The sequence below is a fragment of the Oncorhynchus mykiss genome, chromosome 16, assembly GCF_013265735.2.
Source record: "Oncorhynchus mykiss isolate Arlee chromosome 16, USDA_OmykA_1.1, whole genome shotgun sequence".
NCBI classification, from domain to species: domain Eukaryota; kingdom Metazoa; phylum Chordata; class Actinopteri; order Salmoniformes; family Salmonidae; genus Oncorhynchus; species Oncorhynchus mykiss.
In genome coordinates, this window is record NC_048580.1 from 39,265,130 (window position 1) to 39,284,285 (window position 19,156).

Consider the following 19,156-nt stretch of genomic DNA (forward strand, 5'->3'; position numbering starts at 1 on the left):
TATTATATAATTGATTATAAGGACAAATAATCAATTTCATTTGAGTCGTCGGGGAGAATAGAACTGTGGGGCAGTGAAAGGAACGCTAGAGAGTCAGGAGAACCGCGCGCATATTGTCTGTGAGCTCAGTATAAAGAGACGCAGTGTTGCCTCTTTTTCTCACATCAACTGCAGGCATCAGTTTAGGAGTAAACCACACGTCGGGAATAGGCTACAGTGCTTTTACGTGACCGAGGACCGTTTTTCTTTGGGGTTTCGCGTGTTTTACTCCTTTTCTTTGAAGTCTTTTGTTCTTTACCGTTACAAATATGAAAGAAAGGAGAAATACGCAGCCGTTGGTGGTGAGATGTAAACTGGTTCTTGTTGGCGATGTTCAATGCGGAAAAACGGCGATTTTGCAAGTCCTCGCGAAGGATTGCTATCCAGAGGTATGCTAATATTTGCAATACTGACATTTTAAGATACAAATCGTATATGTTCTGCAAAGCATCCATATTGATTTAGTAGATGCCTCTGTGGGTTTGATAACCCTAAGAAATGTTTTTGGAAAGTTAGGAATGTATTCTAATTGATAATGGATTAATTTTCGCTTCAGCTAGAGGCTGCTATAGCTGCTACACGATGCGCATTTCCAAGAATTCAGTTTTCACGTTGGATTATATCAACTTTTCTACTGTACGCTTCTGATCATCATATTGAATGTGCTTATATAAACCATATATAATCATGCATATAAACCATATATAATCATGCATCATTCCCCCCCCCATTCATTTAAATAGTTCATTTGTCCACTTTTTCCGCTTTAAAAAAATATTCCATGCGTATAGAGACAGACATGATTTACTACATAATTGCTTATTGGACTAGCCTACCAATTAGTTACACTCACATTTGTACTATTTTCACATTAGAGAGCTTCCTTTCGTGTAGGTCCTAATTCTGAAATGATAAATTCCATCAGTAGTAGCAGGGATGAGGTTATGCTGCTTCTCTCCGTAGACTTATGTGCCCACGGTGTTTGAGAACTACACCGCGTGTCTGGAACTGGAGGAACAGCGCGTCGAGCTCAGTCTGTGGGACACATCAGGTAACAACACCCTTCATGCTATATCATCCCTCCTTTCTCTCCATCCTATATCCTCTCCTCTAACTATCTCACCCGCTATATGACCTGCGTCACAGTGGCCTGAAGTATTCGCACTCAGGGCCGGCCTTTAGCTCTTTCTTTTGACTGTGTTGAACATGGATACATTACTGACATACTATATCATAGCAACGCCTGAAAGCACAGCACACCCAGTCTTATTATGTGGCAGCACAATATTGATGTATGTGTAGTGTGTACGACGTCATAGAATCCTGCTCGTGTAGCCTACTGACACTAGCCTACAGCATGGGTTTTCAAAACCTCTCCTCCGGAACCCACATCCTTTCTATGTAATTGAACTTTTCCAGAGATAGCAAGCTTGATTTAACTTCTCAACTAATTATACATTAATTACCTGAATCAGGTGAGCGAGTTCAGGGCTACAACTACATTTTTAAATGTCTGGGGGTCCCCGAGGAGAGGTTTTAAAACCACTGGCCTACTATATGTTGTGCTAACTGAGTAGTGTACCCTGTGGCCTACAGTATGTTATTATGCTAACTACATTGTATGTTAGGCTAACTGAGTGCAGCATGGGGTCATGGTGTTGGTGTAAAACCTCCCCAGGGCCCTCCACTGTAAAACCACTGACCTGAAAACAAGCGGCTAACTGATAACCTTGATATACCCTGCCAAGCTGCACCTGTTCATATCCCCCCTCACACTGCTGCCCTCCCTCCCAGATACACACACACACACACACACACACACACACACACCGCCCTCCCTCCCTGACACACATCATGATGATCCACACATCTAGCCTACATACAGTACCTATATCTCATTCTATACACAGATCTCATTCTATACTCCCCCTATTCTAGATATACAGATACCACTGTAGGCTACTCTAGATGTACAGATATCACTGTAGGCTTCTCTAGATATACTGATACCACTGTAGGCGACTCTAGATATACAGATACCACTGTAGGCTACTCTAGATATACAGATACCACCTTAGGCTACGCTAGATATACAGATACCACTGTAGGGTACACTAAATATACAGATACCACTGTAGGCTACGCTAGATATACAGATACCACTGTAGGCTACGCTAGATATACAGATACCACTGTAGGCTACTCTAGATATACAGATACCACTGTAGGGTACTCTAGATATACAGATACCACTGTAGGCTACGCTAGATATACAGATACCACTGTAGGCTACGCTAGATATACAGATACCACTGTAGGGTACTCTAGATATACAGATACCACTGTAGGCTACTCTAGATATACAGATACCACTGTAGGGTACTCTAGATATACAGATATCACTGTAGGCTACGCTAGATATACAGATACCACTGTAGGCTACGCTAGATATGTGTTAGCTACAGTGGGTCAGGAAGGCTTATTATTAGCAGAATCAGCATGGTTTGGCCGTCAGCATACTGTAACAACTTAATGTTACCTTAATGTTATTTACATAGAGCATGATGATCAACCTATAGCCTATATCGTATTCCATACTCAGATATCCTACTCTAGATATGTGTCTGTTGGCTACAGTAGGCCAGTATGGCTGAGCCTGTGATTATTAATATGTATTAGTACCCTTTGGCTGCATTCATAGTGGATATTGTAAATCCTTTGTATAAGAGACCCACTTGGAGCCTATTTAAAGTCATGTTTACCACCGCCATCGTCGTCCACTCTGCATGTGTTGTCCCCATGAACAGAATGAAACGTAAAAATAGTGAATGTAATTTGTTTCAGTGCAAATCTCTGGCTCTTTTTTAATCTGAGCCCTGGCCTCTGATCTGATTGGTCGGACGGAGTGGCACAGTGCCCGTTGATGGGCAGAGGGCAGAAGGAGGGAGGTGTTAGTGGGAAGAGCCAGTGGATTTGGCAGAGGGAGGTATCAGAAGGTTTTTGGAGCAGATGAGAAACTCAGTGAGATATGGTAGTTATGTGGCAGTCTATGACCTGCATTTCAACCACTGAAATCATGGCTAAAGCAACTTTAAAAACTATTCTAAGGTGCTACTGCACATCAAGTCCCCCTTTTAAAAATACCTGCCACAATCCAAATGAATCCTTAAGAGGCTATTGACGCACCCGTGCATAATAAAGATAATAAAAAAAATCAATGCATGGGCTGTGTCGCAATCTATCACATCGTGCTTACAGTACCAGTCAAAAGTTTTAGAACACCTACTCATTCAAGGGTTTTTCTTTATTTTCTTTTATCTGGGCGCAAACCCAGAGTCTCTGGTGGCACAGCTAGTGCTGCGATGCAGTGTCCTAGACCACTGCACCACCTGGGAGGCCCTGTTTTTTTGGTGTTTTTTTACTATTTTCTACATTTTAGAATTACAACTACGAAATAACACATTTGGAATAATGTAGTAATCCAAAAAGTTTTAAACAAATCAAAATATATTTTATATCTGAGATTCTTCAGATAGCCACCTTGATGACAGCTTTGAACACTATTGGCATTCTCTCAACCAGCTTCACATGGAATGCTTTTCCAACAGTCTTGAAGGAGTTCCCACATATGCTGAGCAATTGTTGGCTGCTATTCCTTCGCTCTGCGATCCGACGCATCCCAAACCATCTCAATTTGGTTGAGGTCGGGGGATTGTGGAGGCCAGGTCATCTGGTGCAGCACTCCATCACTCCCCTTCTTGGTAAAATAGAAAGATGAGACTCTCACAAACATGATAGTGTTCTCCGGGTCGGCTGAAGGCAACCAAAACAAATGAATGAAGGTATGGAGGTAGTATTGTGGCAACAAAAATAAGGGGTTAAACATCTGCCCCCCCCAAAAAAATTTTTTTTCCTGATCTTTCTTATATCTCCTAGATATAAGACAGACTCTTCAAAATCTTATTCGTTATGATATATTTTTTGACTGTCTTTTTTGCACTTTATGAATGTGTTTTTCAATGCGTTTCTATGGGTTTTAGTAGTAAAGGCAAACTTAAATATTTGATCAAATAATTGTTAATTATTTTTTGAAAACCTACTAAAATTAAAAAGCTAAATTATCCATGGTATGAACATGTCAACACAAATCCATATGCTAGCTTTGTAGAACACCCCCCCCCCAACGGCTTAGACTTTTAAAAAATCATCTAAGAAAATGACCGTCTGTTCTCTCTTTCTCTCCCCCGCCCTCACTATCCCGCCCCCTCTTTCTCTCTCCATCCCCCTCTTCTTTGTCTCTTTGTGACTGACAGCAGCCAGTGTCCATGTTGAAAACAAAATATCTGCCAGATAACTAACATACTGCATGGTCATGGTCGTGACAGGCAGTTCTGCCTATCGGATGGTCATCATGCCTCATGCATGCCACAGATTGACACCATAACTGTATGTTAGAATTGTATGAGCTCTAGTGCTGCTGTGGCCATAGGACGTATAATTACTAGAAAGGACAACCATTCAAATGGCTTGAATAGGAATTACTGTTCTAGTAGTTATATTTCTATGCCAAGCCTGATGCTCTCTCACTGAGTGAGTCTCTCCTCATTAGTTATGCTCCTCACCATTGATTGGACTGATCTCATCATTGGGTTTCGTGGCAGCTCTCTCCGACGGGTTCTCTGGGATTTACTGGCTAAAATCAATCCGCTGGTTTTAATCAGTACACTGGCCTGTTCGGCATGCAAGAGAGAGAGAGAGAGGGGTGGAAGAGGGACTGGGTCTGCCTGACACTTAGCTCCACACACACACACACACACACACACACAAACACACACACACACACACACACACACACACACACACACACACAGAGTGGCTGTAACTCATGAAAAGTAAATGATGATCTACAGTGTTTGGTGTTAGATTGTTTCAGAGTGATTGAGGGTCTTTCAAATGGACTTTCTGATACCAGGCTTTGTACTGTCAAGATATATTACAAGATGATTAGGCTAACCTGTTTGATAAATACATTACATTGATATATGCATCTATATTACAGTCCACAGACATTTAGCTGATGAGACAATCTGCATTATGCTAGTAAAACATTCCAAGACCATTAAGAAATTATAGGAAATATCAACCGATTCTATTCATGTATTATAACACATTCATAGGAAGCAGGGGATATGGGGAACGAGTCAGGGTTTGGGTGAATCCCATTGCAATTCTGGAAGTAAACTGAAATACCAATTCTCATTGAAAATGAATTGGAATTTCAGTTTGGATAGGGAAGTGACTGAATTTAAATGGAATTGACCCCAACTCTGAAATGTGTCAAGGCTTGCTCCTGTGATGTCAGGGTGGATACTAATCATTTCCAATGGAAATTGGATGGGCATGGGTTGTTTTAGGATTGGATGGGCATGGGTTGTTTTTACGATTCCCAAACTGTTTTGTTGTTGTGAGATAGTTATCAGCCCAGCAGACTGCAGCCCTTAGGGGTGGATATGTCAGGATAGTTACATCCCAAAACCCAGTGAGTCATCCCAGCTCTCAGTCTGCATCATTAATCTGCCTGACCTTCGGAATGCCCTCTTTTCCTCTTTCTAAATGAATTGTAGGGTAATGACGTGGATTATTAGGCAGAACCATGAAGGAACTCACTCTTTGATTAATATAAAACACCCCAAAGTAGACTGCGTCTCTGCCCCTCCCCCACCTGGATGTACGACGACGCATCCAAATATTCACACCAGTATGTATACCTTTTAGAATTTATGCCCAATGCGTTGCTTAGTAGTAGGCTAGTGTGGATATTGGGACAGGCCAGTCCAATTCCACTATCCCTTCGTCCTTCCATCCCACTTCCACAATACTGGCCCACTTTCCACCTCGACACAGCTCTTCAGGCGTTAGTGGTGATTGAGTTCAGCCCCAGCCATGACAGGAATGGTGATACCGTTTTAGTTTTCTTTTCTTATTTTTTCTCTCTTTTTCTTTCTTTCTACTGAATCCTCCCCGTCTGTGTTTCATGCATCGGGAAGTATCCATCTGTAAGCGGGGAAAGAGGGGGGAGCAGAGTGGAGGAGAGGAAAGTGAAGTTGTGAGCGAGAGAGAACATGTGGCTCGTAGTTAGGATCTGTGCTTTCAGTGGTATGTCGGCTCTCTCACAACGTCTGGAGAAAAGTTAACCATCTCAAGGAACAACATTACTATATAGCGATCTTCTGATATGTGGAAAATCAGACATCCTGAGAGCTCCACTGTACAGGGTGTTGTATGGCTGTGGTGGCATCGTCCGCCTGTAGCAGAGGAGAAGCCTGTGAAAGAGCGGAGGAAAAGTGCTGCCTCTGTGAAGAATTAATGGTAGTGGAGGTCTCACTGTGATCTGCCACTGACAGCCACACTCCTTCCCTCCCTCCCTCTTCCCTCCATCCATTCCTCCCTTCCTTCTTCCCTCTCCTCCTTCCTCCCCCCCCCTCCTACAGCTACTGGGGGACAGGATACCTAGACCATAGCTCAGCGGCTAACAAAGTCTTGCTACATACAAGAGATCTGTGTTCAAAGCCCAGTTGGTCATAACAGCAGGTCATTCCTAAGGACATGTGTGTGTGTCGTCACCCCCCCCCCCCCCCCCCCCCCCCGCTCGCTCATCCCTCTTCTGCTGAGTATTTGCCCGTATTTCATTGAAATGGCTACCCAGCCACCTGTTTGCATCCTGTCTATCGATCTCTGCATTTAAATCAGTGGTCATTTAATGCAGAGTCACACACTGGGCTCCTCGGTCCGTGACTGCCCTTCTCTTCCCCGACACACCCACGCCTCACACACACACACTCGCCTCTTAATCTTCTTTTGGAGGCAGAGGGATGCTCGGCTAGCCACCTCCATGCAGACACTGACGGACACACTGATCATGATAATGAGAATCGGTCTTTGTCCCTGCCTTTGAACTGCCTTAATTAATTGGTCTGATATTAGTCATGTGTCTTGACTGTTTCTTAATGCCATAATGTAAATTATAATATAGTAATGATAATGTAATATCTATATTTATGACACACACATTCATTTATACTACACACCCATCACATCTGCTGCTATCAAACTCTTAGTATGGTTGCTGAATACTGTACATTTGAATCACTTTCCCCCCAATCTCCCTTTCCCCAAAACAAATAAATATTAGACTATAAATTGTGCCTTCCTGTATTATACTTATGCTAAAATGTTTATTCTATTCTACTGAGCCATTTACTTTATGTCTGTATTCTTATCTTTTATTATTTCTTATTGTTGTCGCGTTGTCGAGAAGGAACCTGCAAGTAAGCAGTGCATTGGACGATACATGCCATGTCTCTCCTCTACATACGACTTGAAACCCAAACCGAGAGGGTTGATGGACTGTGCTACCTCCTGTGGACTAAATAGCACAAGTCGACGAGCAGGATCTGTTTGACATTGTTCCGGTAGCTCAAAGTACGTGCTCTCCGGTCACTCAATGGTCAGGAGTGAGCTGAGGAAACACCCTGACGACGAACGCCGTAGCCTTCATAGCTGCGGACGGAAGTGTTTCGGGATACAACGCGCCAGTCCTATTGTTCCCGCTACAGTAGCGACACAGAACATGAACGCTACTCAGATATTCTACCACAGCTTGTCATTATTCCAAACACGTCTCACAGCAGCGGGCTAATTCAATTGCACCCTTTGATAATGTGGAGAATCATTAACTATTTATGGACTGATCTATATGAACACGCGCCCATGTTCATTCTGCTCTTTTGGAGTCGGTGGTACACTGTCGTTCTGTACATCACACTGTACATATGTTGGCTTGGATAAATGTAATAGGTAATGAACGGGGACGCCATCGGCTAGTGTGCTATTCATAGCCATAAGGGGAAATGTAGATCAATTATACCCATTAGCTGCCCATTGGAACAAGATTGTCCCTTCGAGCCTCTCGTTTTCCCTTCGATTAGGCTTAAGATGTGAGAATCACCTTTCACTGATGCCAAATATAACCAATAAACAAAGTGAACGAGAGACTCAAGTAACCAAGGGGTGTGTGTGTGTGCGTGGTGTGCATGTTTGACTGTGGGTGTGTGTGCGCCTCAACATTGTTTTAACAGAGGAATGTGTAGAGCAGGAAGCAGGGTAGGTGGGTGGGTGGGTGGGCAGTAAGGCACAGCAGTGTGTTTGCGGGATGTGTAAAATGATTGATTGGCAGTTGCAGCCTTTAAGGAGGGGTGGGGGGAATGCCTTATGCAGATGAAGGATTCCAAGGCTGTTGCTGTGGTAACGGCAGAGGGACTGGAGGTATTGCGCTGTGCTGAGTGGGGGGAGGACAAGGAGGCGTTTAGAGGGGAGAGAGAGAGAGAGGGGGAAGTAGTTGCTTAAGGATTCCGAGCACATGAGTAGGAGCATCTGCCTGCTCTGCCGCCCCCAGCCAGCCTCACTGTTCTGTTCCACTTGCCTAATCCACTGCTAAAAAAGATCATTGTGGATTTAGTGCCGTGGTTGTCCTCATCTCCCCCTCTGAAAGACCAATAGGGGAGAGGATGAGAGGGAAGAGAGAGAGGAAAGGGACAGCATTGTACAGCTCAGCTCAGTATGAGAAGTGATATCCCCCCCGATATAATCCCTGGTCTCTCTCTCTCTCTCTCTCTCTCTCTCTCTCTCTCTCTCTCTCTCTCTCTCTCTCTCTCTCTCTCTCTCTCTCTCTCTACTACACCGAACTACAGGTTGTTTGCTCTATTAAATATGATGTCTCCTTCCTGTGTTATATTTAGAAAAGAAAACAGTCTACCATATTTTACCCACGATAGTGTTTGTGGAGGTTGTTTTGACAAAGTATTTTTTTCTCTTTCATTGTAAGCTCTCCATTGAAGCATTTGCTTCATGTTGTCTTGGACCCCTGTTAACAAGTGTCTCTCCTCCTCTAGGTTCTCCCTACTATGACAACGTGAGGCCTCTCTGTTATAGTGACTCTGACGCGGTGCTCCTTTGTTTCGACATCAGCCGCCCAGACATTTTCGACTGTGGGCTTAAGAAGGTAAAGCTCCCATCTCTCACTTATGTCTGTTTGTTTTTTAAAACTCTGTTTATTCAGTTTTACACACATAATAAGACAACACAATAAACAATATACATAATATATGCATGTATAACATTATTAATATTATTTTTTACCTATAAAGATACTGTATTTTAGACAAGTTAAACACACTGGGAAGAAGGGTACAGAGGTTAAAGGGCAATCTGGATAGGGGTGGAGAAATGCAACCACTCACACTCACAGACAGTCATGGCCATAGACTGACCATCCACTGGACCAAATTAAAGTTAAAATGTTTCTATTTTAAATAATAGATAAGGCATGTGGTAATGAGGTATCAGGGTTGGAGATAAACAAAAGGGGGTGGTCAGCATATGGCGAGACTTTCTGCTCTAAGCCCGTCCTGAGTATACCTTGAACAGCCTCATTAGACCGCAGGGTGATGGTAAGCATTTGCCAAAGCAAATAACAATGGGGAGAGTGGACAACCCTGTCTGGATCTGTGGTGCAAGGGAAAATAGTCAGAGAACAAGTTGCTAGTCCGTACTGAAGCCATGGGAGAGAAATAAATACTATTTTCCCACGCAATGAATTTGGGACCAAAGCCAAATCTATAAAGGGCGGCTGTTAGGTAGTCCCACTCAATGCGGTCAAAAGCTTTTTCCGCATTGAGCGAGACCACCATCTCTGGGTCCCCCAACCCTGGGGAGTACAGTATGTTCATAAGGTGTCTAATATTGAAAAACAAATGCCTATTTCTCATAAAGCCAGTCTGGTCAGAGTGTATTACTTGGTGCAGCGAGCCTTCCATATGGATGTTTAACTTCTTGGCGCTACCTATCCCGTTAGCGGGATAATTGTCATCAACAACCTCTGAATTGCCGAGCGCCACATTCAAATAATATTACTACAAATATTTATATTCATGAAATCACAAGTGCAATATAGCAAAACACAGCTTAGCAATTTGTTAATCTACCTGTCGTGTCAGATTTTGAAAATATGCTTTACAGCGAAAGCAATCCAAGCGTTTGGGTAAGTTTATCGATCACTATACAAAACATTATGAACACCTTTCATCGAAGTAGCTTGGTCACGAAAATCAGAAAAGCAATAAAATTAATCGCTTACCTTTGATGATCTTCGGTTATTTTCACTCACGAGACTCCCAGTTACACAATAAATGTTCCTTTTGTTCCATAAAGATTATTTTTATATCCAAAAAAACGCAGTTTGTTTGGCGCATTATATTCAGAAATCCACAGGCTCGAGCGGTCATGACAACGCAGAAAATTCCAAATAGTATCCGAAAAGACCACAGAAACATGTCAAACGTTTTTTATAATCAATCCTTGTTTTTAAAATATATAATCGATAATATATCAACCGGCACTGTCTTTTTCAGTAGGAGAGGGAGAGACGATGGCTGCCCAAGCTCTGTTGCGCAAGCAAAACTCATGCGAACACCTGATGCGATGTTATCTTTCTCGCTCATATTTCAAAATAAAAGCCTGAAACATGGAGCTTTCAAAATAGAAGCCACTTCCTGGTTTGATTTTCCTCAGGTTTCGCCTGCAATGCAATATCAGTTCTGTTATACTCACAGACAATATTTTTGACCGTTTTGGAAACTTTAGAGTGTTTTCTATCCTAATCTGTCAATTATATGCATATTCTAGCATATGGGCCTGAGAAATAGGCCGTTTACATTGGGAACGTTATTTTTCCAAACATAAAAATAGTGCCCCCTAGCTGAAAGAGGTTAAGGGCTAGGATTTTGTAATCACAGTTTAAAAGCGAGATTGGGCGATAAGATCCACATTCCAGGGGATCTTTGTTTTTCTGAATGAAATGTAAGCCTGATAAAGACTAGGTTTTTAGCTTTGATGAATTAAGGCAGTCTGCAAATAATCGAGACAGGAATGGGCAAAGCAGACCGGAAAACGTCCTATAAAATTTGTTTGGAAAACCGTCAGGACCTGGTGATTTATCACTTTTCATTGAGGACACTGCAGTTGCAATCTCAGGTGTAAATTCTTCTTCTTAACCGTCACGGTAGTCCGTATCAATTGAAGGCATATTCAGACCATCGGAGAATGAATCAATCAGCAAAGGGTCTTGAAGAGATTCAGATTTTTTTTTTTTTGAACTGATCATTGATCTCTTTATGTATACCTGTGGTAGCGTCAGACAGGGTCCTTATTTGTGGGATTAAACGTGATGCCTCAGATTTACGGATCTGGTGGGCAAGGAATATACTGGCCTTTTCGCCTTGCTCATACACTCTGTATCGAGCTCGTAAGAGTAATTGTTCAGCTTGTCTGGTAGAGAGCTCGTCAAATTCAGATTGGAGTAGCTGGCGTTCTTTATATAGATCAGAGGAAGGATCTGTAGCATACTTCTCATCCAATGTAGCTATGGCTTTGCTCAGGTCTCAAAGCCGCTGAGAGTGAGCTTGGTTTTTGTTGGCTGTGTAAGAACTAATTTGGCCACGTAGGTTTGCTCTGAGGGACTCCCATATGGAAGAGCAGGACATACCTGGGGTTGAATTAAATTCTAGGAATAAGGTAATTACAGAATAAATTAAATTGACAAACTCATCTGAGAGTAAAATGGAATTAAGACGCTGTTGATAACACATAGGAGGTTGCTGGGGAAAGCACTAATGCACTAATGGTGAATGGTCAGAAAAAAACAGTACTCATAAGAACACCTCTGAAGTTTAGGCAGAAGTTTTTTGTCCAAAAAGAAGTCATCAATGCGGGAGTATGTTTGATGAACATGAGAAAAAGGGAATACTGTCTATCTGTAGGGTGTAGTAAACACCAGGCATCACACATAGCACATTTCTGAAGAAAATATGAAATAAGTAGGGCACATTTAGATGGGCCTGAAGATCTTTGCAATGACTTCAAGAACTGGGGATAACCAGTCAAGAACTGGGGATATTGTACATTTGAAGTCCCCCTAACATCAACGAATAGGAATTTAAATTGGGTATATCAGATCATAAGGTAGAATTTAAACTTATATCATCCCAATTGGAAGCATAAACATTAGCCAAAACAAGAAGGGTAGTAAACAGATTACCAGTTACTATGACGTATCGTCCCTTAGGATCAGGAATAACCTCAGAAGCAACAAAGGGAGTAGTTTGATCAACCAAAATGGCAGCAACTCTTGATTTACTATAAAAGTTAGAGTGGAACAGTTGACCAACCCAGTTCCTGTGAATCCTAAAGTGCTCACCAGTCCTCAAGTGAGTCTCTTGTAGAAATGCTAAATTTATGTTCAAACCCTTTAAATATGTTGTTAGCCACAGGGTTGTTAGCCACTTTGATGTTCCACAAAATGTACTTGATGGTATTATTTTAGCCACCTTGAGCACTCCCGTTATACAACCCTGTCATTAGAGCATAGAGTGGGAAAGCAATGAATACCCAAAAGTGCCAGGATAACTTGTCTCAGAATAACAATGTACGGTGTAAGATATTTGGGGAAAAATACGGAAAAAGAAACTAAAAGGAAGACAGTGACAACATTAGAACTGGACAATTCAACCTCCTTCCTCCCCCCATGCACCCCCCCAAACGAGGTGCAACCCTAAATAGAACATGTTTTCTTTGCACAGTATGTCTTTGGGAGTGCGGCGTTAAACCCAAACCCACAGTCCTGCCCTGCAAAGTAGCGCTCTGTGTTAGTGAATCAAGCAGCAAAAAAAGAGAAGGAAAATGAAAAGTTCATTCCATGTGCAAACTAAATTAGGAAAGCACCACTTGTAGATGTATAAAATTATATTCCCAGGCGAATAACAGGTTTTGATAGAGAAAATAAATCAAATGTATCAAGGCTCTCAGCCAAAAACCTCAAATTTGAAGTAAGCAAATCGTATTAAAACGACCCCCAAAAGGTTTGACAACGGACAGTCAAGCCCACAAAACTACGTCTGTGCAACGTTGAAAGTTTGTGGGTATAAATGACGTTACAAATGTTCAACATTGAAGGGAAGACTCCCAAAAAACTTGTAGCCTTTGAACATTACTGTTTACTGGGTCGAGACAAACAGATGCGGTAAACAAATAACCTAAAATATTTTGGGGTCAATGAGACAGCATGGAAACAAACAAATTACGTAAACCCTTAATAAAATGAAATAAAAATGACTGAATGCTTTTAAGGCAAGCACACTGGATGACCAAAACATTCAATCACATCAACTTCTAACTATACAGGTATAGTACAGTTATAACTAAACATAGTCGATTGGCCTGCCCGAAAGCTACACGCTACCTGGACACAGTGGGGGAGTAGTTGCCGTAGATAGAGAGGCTCTGTCCTTGAAAGCTCAGAGTGGTATTGCGGCCTTCTCTGAGAATCTCCATCTTCTCATGGAAAAAGTGCACTCGAAGAATAATGTCACGGGGCCTCTCACTGTGCTGGGGCTTTGGGCGCAGTGACCGGTGGGCACGATCAATCAGGGGCTTCTCATCCATAGCGAGAACATCCTTCAGCAGCCCAGAGACGAAATCCGTGGCATGGACTCTGGGACCAATACCAGCCTCAGGTTATTGCGACAAGAAAGTCCCTCTAAGCTTACATAGCTCTACTGTACCTTTTTCAGATCCGCAGTCAGGCGTTTCACGTCAGCCTCCAGGGAGGTAGTCAGGTCAGACACACTGGAAGCCGAGGTCTCCAGTGCTGCAATTGTCATGGTGTACAGCTTTTGAGGGATGTGTTAGCTGGCACCGTCTCGTTTCACAGGATAATTAAATCTGCTTTTAAAGTATCAGTAACCTCTTGTATTCGAGCCTCAATCGTAGCAACTACCTCCATTTTCATTTCAACTATCTCCGAGCATAGTAGCTTGATGGCCTCGAATGTTAATTTCAGCGCCACAAGGCAAAGCTGCACCCCCGGGTAAAGTGCTAGTCTCCGGGCCCTCAGTCTCAGGACAGTGCGGTGATAAAAATGGGTCTTGTAGGCCGGGTTTTCTCAAAGTCGTGTTTTTGGCCTTATGTTTCGTCTACATGCTGACATTTGAAAACAAAGCAGTCTTGGGTATTACGCAAAGGGATCACCAAACTAATATTTCGCCCATTTCCCCCCTAAGCGGGCATGAGATTGACATGCTGACTCCAGGAATATCCACCAAAGCTGTTGCCAGAGAACTGATTGTTAATTTCTCTACCATAAGCCGCCTCCAACGTCGTTTTAGAAAATATGGCGAAACGTCCAACCGGTCTCACAACCGCAGACCACTTGTAACCACGGCAGCACAGGACCTCCACATCCGGCTTCTTCACCTGCGGGATCGTCTGAGACCAGCTACCCGGACAGCTGAAGAAATTGAGGAGTATTTCTGTCTGTAATAAAGTCCTTTTGTGGGGAAAAACTCATTTTGATTGGCTGGGCATGGCTCCCCATTGTGTGGGCCCGGGCTCCAAAGTGGGTGGGCCTATTTCCTCCCATGGCTACGCTCTTGTCCAGTCATGTGAAATCCATAGATTAGGACTAATTCATTTATTTCAATTGACTGATTTCCTTATATGAACTGTAACTTAATAAAATAGTTAAAATTGTTGCATGTAGCTTCATTCATCATAAACTAATAGGCCAAAAGTATGTGGACATCCCTTCAAATTAGTGGATTCAGCTATTTCAGCCACACCCGTTGCTGACAGGTGTATAAAATGAGCACACAGGTATTCAATATCCATAGACGAACATTGGCAGTAGAATGGCCCATACTGAAGAGCACAGTTGCTTTAAACATGGCTCTGTCATAGGATGCCACTTTTCCAACAAGTCAGTTCATCAAATTTCTGCTCTGCTGGAGCTGCCCCGGTCAACTGTAAGTGCTGTTATTGTTAAGTGGAAATGTCTAGGAGCAACAACGGCACAGCCGCGAAGTGGTAGGCAAGCTCACAGAACGGGACCACTGAGTGCTGAAGCACATAGCACGTACAAATAGTCTGTTCTCAGTTGCTACACTCACTACTGAGTTCCAAACTGCCTCGTCAGCACAATAACTGTTCATTGGGAGCTTCATGAAATGAGTTTCCATGGCTGAGCAGCCGCACACAAGCCTAAGATCACCAGGTGCAATGCCAAACGTCGACTAGAGTGGTGTAGATAGTGTCCACCTACATTTGTATGTCTCCAGCCATCAGGCTAAAATAATCTGGCTGTTGGGGTTTTCAAAACTTCAAAACAGAGGCAAAGTAGTGTTGCTATCTAGTTTATAGCTAGTTTATGTACTTAATCAGGTCCTTTGACTACTTATGTAGGTATTCACAAGGCAGTTACATTTGTAATTTGGGAGACCTATCTATAGAATTAAGAATTACAATACTAGAATGGAAATGAACCTTCTTATGATGTCCTAAAAGCCATTTTGGTAAGGGAGTTGGTCAACCAGTGCTGTGATGATATATTGTGTAAAACAATGAATTTGAAGATTATCTGCACTGTTTGTTAGCTAGCTTTAGCCAGACAGTTTTAGAGGAATGATCAGTGTTGCCAGCAATGTTTCAGTGAGATCCGCTATTGGCTTGATTTGTCGCTAGAAGTCATTGGATGTCGTTTTGCCGTTGATGTGATGACACACCACCAATTTTCCTTGCTGCACGTTTTTGCCTCCCCTCTCCTGTCGAACCCCCCCCCCCCCCCTTGTGCTTCTCTGCCTGTGTGCGGCTGTTGCTGTGACTTCTGTTGCACAGACAGTTTCTCCCACTCTCGTTTGCAGCATAATTGAGTGGGAAAAGCCGCAAAATGCTATCAAAACCATAGAAACTCTCTTTGTCAAACCTCTCCAAAGGCAGCCTGAAAGTAGCTGAATTTATCGCTCAAATCTTTTACCAATAAAAGTCACTGGAGGGGTCTGAAAATGCAGTAAATATAGCGACAAAGTCTCTAAGTTGGCAACTCTGGGAATGATAACATACGTTTTCCAAATTAACTGCCAATATTCCACTGGCTGAAATCAGTTGATGATGTGACTTAGACACGTTGTAAATTCAACGTTATCATATCATAACGCTCAAAGCTTTCCAAGAAAACACAAATTGAGACATTTATGGTCTGTTTACATATATTTTAGTGGATATTTACTCAGAAGATTGGTATAAAATTCATATAAACTGTATTTATAACTATACAACAGTAATTTGGGTTGACAATATTTATATTTCTGAAATATCACATGCCTTGCTTTTATTTTCCTGCATAAGTAAAAGCAGGAAATGCATCACCTATGCCTCTACTGCCATTCATTCCAATTAGGAATTAATTCAGGATCTCTATCTGGACCTAACCCTAATCCTGACTTGTTCATTATCATGACTACGTGTGAGTAAATATCTGCTCTGTTGTCTTTCCAGTGGAAGACAGAGATCCTAGATTTCTGCCCCAGCACACGCATTCTTCTAATTGGCTGTAAGACCGACCTGCGCACTGACGTCTGCACCCTGATGGAGCTGTCCAATCAGAAACAGGTCCCCATCACCCATGAGCAGGTGAGACTGAGATTGCGCCCGCACACACATACACACATTACACACACTGGGTCTATTCAGGAGGGTACGATGTTCTGATAGAGCCGTTGTATCGGTTGTATGGAACAGAACAAGGTCTCACCCACTCTCTCTTCTCTGCCCCCCTCCTACCTCAGGGTTCCTCTATGGCCAAGCAGCTAGGCGCTGAGGCCTACCTGGAGTGTTCAGCATTCACCTCAGAGAAGAGTATCCACAGTGTGTTCCGGACGGCCGCTCTTGCTTGCATCAACAAGCTCCAGCCGCTCCCCAAGACCAGCCCCACCCGACGTCTCTCGAAGAGACTCCTCCACCTCCCCAGCCGCTCCGAGCTGCTCTCCTCTACCTTCAAGAAGGAGAAGACCAAGAGCTGCTCCGTCATGTGAGTGGAGACCCAGGGCGGGGGGTGTCACTCCCCTCCCACACGCTGCTCCGATTCCCCAGAACCCCTGACTGTTTGGTTCGGGGAAGGGGGGGGGGTTTCATCACGATGGCTTAATCAAGAGTTGGCTCTTCTTCCATGTTGAATCCTTCCTCACCCCCCCTCAAAGTGAAATCAATTCAGAACAAGTGGACACCTTGTCCACTTTGTCCTGAAATACTCTTCAGTGCATATCTCATATTTTTCAGTACTGTATCTAGGCTTTTTGATCATCAGCTAACCATTGTTCTAACTTGTTACAGTAACGGTATGCAACCATGATGGTGTGACATCACTACTATTTAGGCACATGTTGATTTGTCCAAATTGGAAAATGTGCAACAAGTGACAAAGTTTAAACTTTGTGAAGAAAAAATGCCTCTCAAGAAAACGCATTGCCTATTTTTCAAAACAAATCTAGCATGAAAATATATCAGACGTTACTGAACATTGTATCCCTCCTACACTGCAGAGTGGGAACTATAAGGTGTAGCAACGTGAGCAAATCCGTGTTCTCCCAAAAGGGTTTTGGGCTCTTCTTGATTTAGGCCCAACGGGGGCTGATTGAGAGAGGCGTGGAGAGAGGAGTGTTTGATTTGACCACAGCGAGAACAGAAGGCCATTACACATCTCATTGTCTCACCTGTGATAAGAGCAGCAGGTCTAGACAGACAGACAGACAGACAGGCAGGGAGGGAGGGAGGGAGGGAGGGAGGGAGGGAGGGAGGGAGGGAGGGAGGGAGGGAGAGAGAGACACATACAGACAGGCAGACGCCAGGCTAGACTGTGAAGTGTGAGCCATCCGTGCTCTTCTAGGCTCTCAGTCAGTGGAGTACCAGGCTAAAGAGGCAATGTACAGAACAGATAGATGAGGGAGCTTTGGGTTAAGCAAAGAAAATAGGGAAGTAAAAAAACAACAAGTAAATGTACTGGAGTGCTAGAAATCCAGTTCTCTCCCATCATTTGATAAAGAGGAAACCACTTCCAGGGAGTAGGGTATTGTTCTTCCCTGGGCCATAGACACAACATGGTTTAATGCAGATCTGTCAAGAGATCTGGGAACTTGCTTATGGTAATGGATACCAGGTCAGTGTTGAAAATCCCCTGAGGTGATTCTTTAAAGGACTGTCTGTTTGCAACTAGAATATGCTGCTTAAAAACTGTCAGGATGAATCCACTGGGGAAATGGAATTTCCAGTTTACGGACCTACCACAGGAGAAAGAAAGTGTTTCAGTATCACGTTATTAGTATTTTGATCGGTGTTTCAGCTAAATTCATTTAGCAGCTTTAGGCCTGAAACCAGATATAAAGCATGTAGAACAGATAATGGAGCTATATATTTTTGAATTAGATCAACTTTGATAACTAACAATCACCTAAATAAAAACGAGACGAGTCAGGAAGAATCAAAAATTCAAGAAATGTCATGGCATAGGCCCCTATTGATTTTGTTATAATGTTTGAGTCACTAAGATAGCGTAAGAACACAGCATAAGCCATGACAAAATGTGTAGAACTGCAGCAAATTAACTTTAAAAACAGAAACATTTTACCTGCGGCGAAGAGGACGGCCTCTAAAATGTTTGGTCGGGGGCCGCGCCATTGGCCATTCGTGTTGGGTTTCATCACGAGGGCTTTATCAAGAGAAAGATTTATTCCATGTTGTATCCCCCCCCCCCCCCAAAAAAAAGTGAAATCAATTCAGAACAAGTGGACACTTTGTCCTGAAGTACTCTTTAGTGCATATCTCATATTTTTCAGTACTGTATCTTGACTTTTTGATCATCAGCTAACCATTGTTCTAACTTGTTACAGTAACGGTATGCAACCATGATGGTGTGACATCACTACTATTTAGGCACATGTTGATTTGTCCAAATTGGAAAATGTGCAACGTGTGACCTTTTTTTATCTTGTGAAGAAAACTTTTAACCTCCCACCCCTACACACTAAACTTGCCACCGCTGCTGAAAAAAATCCTAGGGGAAACACTGTTGATAACCAACAGAGATGTGCAGTTTCTATTATGTCCTTAACATCGTATCCCCCAAGTTCATCTTGATTGTTGAAAATATAGCTATTGATTTATTTAATTTTCAACA

General features: G+C 42.8%; 1 protein-coding gene across 1 annotated transcript; it reads left to right on the plus strand.

The window, feature by feature from the left end:
- The first annotated feature begins 143 nt into the window (after positions 1 to 143).
- Positions 144 to 17,740, plus strand: rnd1b (Rho family GTPase 1b). The gene is made up of 5 exons (XM_021565813.2): positions 144 to 428; positions 1,003 to 1,090; positions 8,991 to 9,100; positions 16,483 to 16,617; positions 16,773 to 17,740. Exons 1-5 carry the CDS (start codon positions 309 to 311, stop codon positions 17,016 to 17,018), a joined length of 699 nt encoding a protein of 232 aa, XP_021421488.1. The 5' UTR covers positions 144 to 308; the 3' UTR covers positions 17,019 to 17,740.
- Positions 17,741 to 19,156: the final 1,416 nt, after the last annotated feature.